This window comes from Paramacrobiotus metropolitanus, unplaced genomic scaffold, assembly GCF_019649055.1.
Source record: "Paramacrobiotus metropolitanus isolate TYO unplaced genomic scaffold, Prichtersi_v1.0 Parri_scaffold0000088, whole genome shotgun sequence".
In the NCBI taxonomy this organism is placed as follows: Eukaryota; Metazoa; Tardigrada; class Eutardigrada; order Parachela; family Macrobiotidae; genus Paramacrobiotus; species Paramacrobiotus metropolitanus.
This window is the reverse complement of record NW_026570308.1, coordinates 430215-435738: the sequence shown is the minus strand read 5'-3', so window position 1 is coordinate 435738 and position 5524 is coordinate 430215. Positions and strand designations below refer to the sequence as shown.

The window sequence follows — 5524 nt, the reverse complement described above, 5'->3', positions numbered from 1 at the left end:
TCGAACTACCGAAAACTGACTGGTTCATTGCTGAGCACAGCATAGTTCTGCAAATTTTTAAAAAGTCGGATTCTGCGACATCGCTACAGACCCACCCTGAAATAAAAGCGTCACTATAAGCAAAAAATTAAACAGACACTTCCGCTGCACTGCTATGAAAGTCCTCGTTGATTTTTTTTTGTAATAAACGCATCAATTTTTGTGCTTCCGGCCTTAATGAATAGACGCTTGCCAGTTGGCATACAGCCTTCAATTTTTTAAATTTAATGTGAACCCCTAAAGAGACTCAAACGTGTTACGCGAATATATATGTGTTATTAAGAACCAGTTACAAAATAATAAACAGTAGCATATTTAACGGCAATATTCTTTTTTAGCCATATATTTCTGCCAGAAACGCATTCATATCATCCTGTTTTATACGAAGCTTGTGCATTGGAAAGTTAGTGTGACGCTTCTGACGTGAACGCCGATTTTTATTGAAGAATGAGTAAAACGGTTTCATCGTGTAATCAAAGTGGGCGGTAAGTTTCCCGATAGAATTTTGGTCAGACGGTGTAATGGTTTGGCAGTCCCACAGAAGAAATAACAACTTTCTAAATTATGCGTTCCTAGCAGGACACGCAAGGCTGCATTAGAGATACTGAACGGAAAATAGAATCTTAACATAAACAATAATATTGTAGTCGATGTGGTTCAGCGGTTAGACGCTATGGAGCGCAGCTGGCACGGGCTCGGTTCCCACCGTTGACTAGTATTTATATCTGTTCTTCCGGTAATTCCAAATGCGTAGTAGGATTGATGATTAGCATAACAGCAAAGCAGTGTGTTCCGCCGCGCTTCCAAACGTACATACTTTGCTGCAACTACATGGGAAAATGGAAAAATATGAGCTATATTCTTTTCCACCTGGTGTTTCCAGTCGTACTAGTTACATACTTCACCCCAAGCCACAACTGCTTCTGAACCATCGATTCTGGGTGCGTAATAGTGCTGGGAACGGCATTCCTGCTGCTTACATCCTGATAGGTATTTATAACGTCGAGCCTGGAAAGAAAAAGCGCGAGTACATGAGAAAGCGGCTCTCACTTACGCAAGCTGAAAACAGCCAGTTGGAAAACAGGTTAAATTAAGTTAACGAAATCTAGTGCTAACCTCGAAGATGCAAGTTCGTCGTCTTATTTCTGCTAATGCTGTTAAGCATTGATCCGGCTCAACGGATAAATGCTGTCAGTGTGATCGATTAGCGTTACAATTTAGAGCCCGTAAAACATACCGCATCTGGTAAGTATACCTACAGCGGGTTTCTGACATGTTGGATTAAACCAGTTTGAATTTCTTTGATAAGGTTGTTTCTGTTCGCGAAGTTAGTATTGTGGCGTGTTAATAAATACTAGGTCAGAACTAACGACATAATGGAAGCCGCAACGAAAGGCTTTCCGTTGGCCCATTTTAAGATTGGTACTTGGGCGTACCAAGAGATTCTGATGGAAGCCATCGTGGTGCTGTGGTTCGCCATCCAGATTTCGTTCAAATTCGGCTTGCGAGTCCTTCCGGATTGGCAAACGAGTCGTGTCGATCCTAGCGTGCATGCCGGTTTGGATTGGCTATTGGATCTAATCGGAATCGTAAGGCACTATTCTAACCAACCGTATTTGTCAGGCACTGACAGCACTGTTCTACCATTCATTCTATTTTATAAGTTTCCAATACTACAAGTAAAAGAAGTGATATAAGTTTGGAATTGATGCTGAATAAATCCTCTTGATTTTTTCTTTAGTAACAGAAGTCAAACTTGGCTAGACGCTTATATATTAAAATAACTGATAAACCCATTTTAGAGTCCTAATTGTAGCTAACAAAAATACATTTATAACCGCCTCTGTTCCGCGATTTTTTAAAAAATAATAAAGAAAAATTTCGTGATGTGCTGTGTTCAGAAAATGAGCGGATGCGCGTGGGATGATATTGTTGCCATATGGATGGAAACCTCGGCCCTCAACGCAGCCGGTTCCCATACAACATCAATCGGCTTAAATTCGACGCACTCGCCCTACTCACTGTTCGCGTACGCCGGCGCCATAGCCACCGTGTGCGCCACCGCCCTTTTGGGAGTATCGGTGGCCGTGTGTCTACTGTTTAATCTCCATTGGAAACCACCTCCGAACCCAAAACATGACGTTATACCTTTTTGGCACGGTAGCTTGAATTACTTGTCCCTCCTCGGTTACGCCAAATGGCTCCAGCCACATGCCAGTACTTGTTGGCCAAGCATCTGGCGTGCTCAGTTCATGCTGGTCCTGTTGGTTATGCTGATGGGTTGGATCGTCTCCATCGGTATTTTGCTGTTGTGGACAGTTGCTTATGTGCTGGTAGTGGTTTCTGCCATGGGCGTGGTGGCTGCGGTGTCGATCGGTGTCATGGGCGTGCAGGCTGTGTACCCGTGCTGTGTTTTTCTAACCTGCTTCTTAGCCTTGCACTGTACCGGAAGAATTTGGGGATTGTGGATGGATCAGACATACTCCGACTGGTTATGCAGAAAAATCAGGTAACACGTAAACATTAACGGGCAATCGATCCGAGTAACCAAATGACCACCAGACCTTCATTGTCTTCCTGTTGCTTTGATCACTTACACCAGCCCAAATATTTATTATGTTCCAATTCCTAAAATAATCTAAAAAACACTAAGGAATTAGAATAGCTGTGCAATCGCTGCTTAAATTCGTAGCTTCCTAAATTCAAACAAAATAATTCCGTAAATGTTCCACATACTTGGTTCCGAACTTCCGCATACCGCCATTGCCTGGGTCGCACCATCACATTATTTTTTATTTCTGAAAATTAAAACTGAGTAAAAAAGCTTAGATCCGCATAGATAATCATCAAAACTTCCACCGAGGCATTTTCATGGGACAGCCAGCAAAACAGGTAACCATAGATGATGAAATGTAAAAACTCGAGATATTGAAGTCTGATACACAGAGTTAGTTGGCGGCACTTACTGTATCTACTCGTATGTACCGTACTGTTTGTACGGTGGTGCGGCGATGGTCGCACAATTTGCCGAAGGTATAAGTGCATTGTAAAGATGGTATGCGGAACTTCGGTTAAAATAAATTTGCGCTTCACTAAAACTCACTCAGCAGAAAGAGAAGCTCATATCAATCGTTTACGAAGACTTCAATACCGGAAACCAGCCTCTTGATTCCCGATGGGAAATTTTCGACCGGCCACCGCCAGCACCGATGAAACGTCGTATGCAGCGGTTGTCCGGATGTTCATTAGCTGCATCGCGGTAGCTTGGAACATATATCACGTCTTCGTGGGATCGCACACCTTTGCGGCCACGGCGAACTGGGTCTGCCCACCTGGGCATACTGGATAAGTGGAAATGGTAGCGCCTGCTCCGCTACGGGTATTACTGCCACTGTAAGCCGGCATTCGGTCCCTTGGAATGTTAAACTAGCTCAACAACTTTTGGGTGCAGGGTTTAGGCTATAGCGGTGCCATGTGGTCGTACTGGGAGGACATGCCCTTATTGCCCTTTGCCCGGAAACGGGGCATTCTTCTCGTAAATTATCCGGCATCATCGAGTTGGGGAGCGTCCTTGGTGTTCCAAATCTGGACCGTGTTCATTATGATCGGCAGCATGACTCCGTTACTCGCCATGGTGCTCTCCGTATTTGGTGTGGTTGGTTGGATGCTCTTCTATGGTCCTAAATACATCGAACTGCTCCTGGCAACCAGGTATAAAATAATGGGAGGAAACTTTTACCGCAGCGGTACTCAGCGGTGGCTGTAGCAGTTTACCGTGCTGTAACCGTGCTACAGATACGCTATTATGAAAAACTGGAAAATACAAGCTACTCTGTAGGCAGTCGGGTCGCGGTTTAAAAGTTATTCATAAAATCGTTCAAGTTTCGCAACAAGTAACACATCTATACACGCGTAAATCGTATGCACTGGGACTGGGTTAAAAAATAGCAGCATATTTTGTTCGTCGAATAAGCGCTAAGACGAAGCCGGAGCATTTAATTTTCTAATAGAATATAATAATAAAATTATGCCAATGAATATATGCTGCTGTACTTCAGCCGCTGCATTTATGAAATACGCCCTTAACCTTAAGCGTTAAAGAAATGGACTGTATCAGCAAAAACCGTGAATTTACTACAACACCCAGCGGTCCAGTGGTATCTTCAAATAAAGACCCAAGTCTTTTTTTGAATTCCAGATTCTGGGAAACCGAAAAGGGGTATAGTCAGGAGCACGGTACGACTGGCGATCCGCCGCCATATACCGCCATAAGCCAACCTCCGGAAATCAAAAGCGATGCGGAAAATAAAGGTCAAGGTTCCCTTCCACTCGTTCCCGCCGGCAGTCAGCCTTCCTGTCAGCGCTGCAGCGTTGCACGCCATGTCCTAGTGTTTATGCGCCAAATGATGTGCTGGGTCTGGCTTCCTTTCCAGCTACGCAGTTTTTCATGGGAGAAAAGCTCCAGTTACCGGGCATGTTGGTTCTGCTGACTATCTATCTCCTGTGGATCTTTGTGCATTTGATTAAGGAGACGAAGATGCCGGTGGAAGAAAATACACTGGATGTGACATACCAGCCCAGTACCGACGGTGCTGGGAAGAAGATCACTCTGCATATCAGTGGTCACGGGGGCAGTGGAAAGCAGTTGAGTGTGGAGACGATTGGCCTGCCAAAAGGAGCCGTGAAGGCGGTCCAAAGTCCGTGTGAGCTGTGGGAATGGGAAAAAGACCGGATTGTTATTACTATCGATAGGAACGCACTGTAAACTCGGTAAAATTAAATTATCAGACATATGCTTTAACCGTAAATGTACGACAATTCGCTGAGATGATTCGCAGATTTATTTTCGTGTGGCATTGTAATGGTAAGTATCGTCACTATGGCGTCTGATTTGTGAGCCAAACAGGCGAATTTGCGCTACAGGATGTAGTGTACGTTCTTTATAGTTATAAGAAGTTTAACCTTTTTTGGAATAATCCAACGTTTTCACTACTCATTTTCGGTTTTATTATTCACTGTAATTCACCTAACGGTGCAGTTGGAAGGTTTGTTCGCTTTTACTCGTAATCGAAAGTCCGTTATACAGTCGCTAACGATACAGGATGTTTGTTTATTTATGCTTCTGAGTCTAGATTTCCATCGTTATAATAAATGCTGTAAATATATAAAAGCTGGGTCACTGCATAGACAATTCTACAGCTATAACACTTTATTAGATACCACGCTACCAAGTTTAACGCGATATTCAAACACTCAGAACCAGCATTCACGGGGTTGCGATTCAACGCTTGCATTACATGATGAAACCCACGATACTCGGGTTCTATCCTTGCAATCATTTCCGGCAGGAAATTCGAACCAGTCAGAAAATCCTTAGTGGGCGGCCTCCATAACACTGGTAAGAACCTATGGCTATCAGCAGAGTTCACTAAAGATTTGACATAAAAACCACATAATCCCAAAACGAAAATTCTGCGAAAACACT

At 43.6% G+C, this 5524-nt stretch overlaps 1 protein-coding gene across 1 annotated transcript; it reads left to right on the top strand.

Moving 5' to 3' along the window:
- Positions 1-1415: 1415 nt before the first annotated feature.
- LOC129596319 (uncharacterized) lies at positions 1416-4804 on the top strand. The gene is made up of 6 exons (XM_055493558.1): positions 1416-1628; positions 1941-2548; positions 3303-3432; positions 3491-3750; positions 4238-4454; positions 4505-4804. Exons 1-6 carry the CDS (start codon positions 1416-1418, stop codon positions 4802-4804), a joined length of 1728 nt encoding a protein of 575 aa, XP_055349533.1.
- The last annotated feature ends 720 nt before the right edge of the window (positions 4805-5524 follow it).

What these genes read in the sequence shown, in the direction of transcription:
- LOC129596319 (XM_055493558.1), top strand. Translation starts at nt 1,416, where the DNA reads ATGGAAGCCGCAACGAAAGGCTTTCCGTTGGCCCATTTTAAGATTGGT. An exon ending in TGGTTATGCAGAAAAATCAG is followed by an intron (nt 2,549 to 3,302) that starts GTAACACGTAAA and finishes GCATCGCGGTAG; the next exon opens with CTTGGAACATATATCACGTC. An exon ending in TGCGCCAAATGATGTGCTGG is followed by an intron (nt 4,455 to 4,504) that starts GTCTGGCTTCCT and finishes GAAAAGCTCCAG; the next exon opens with TTACCGGGCATGTTGGTTCT.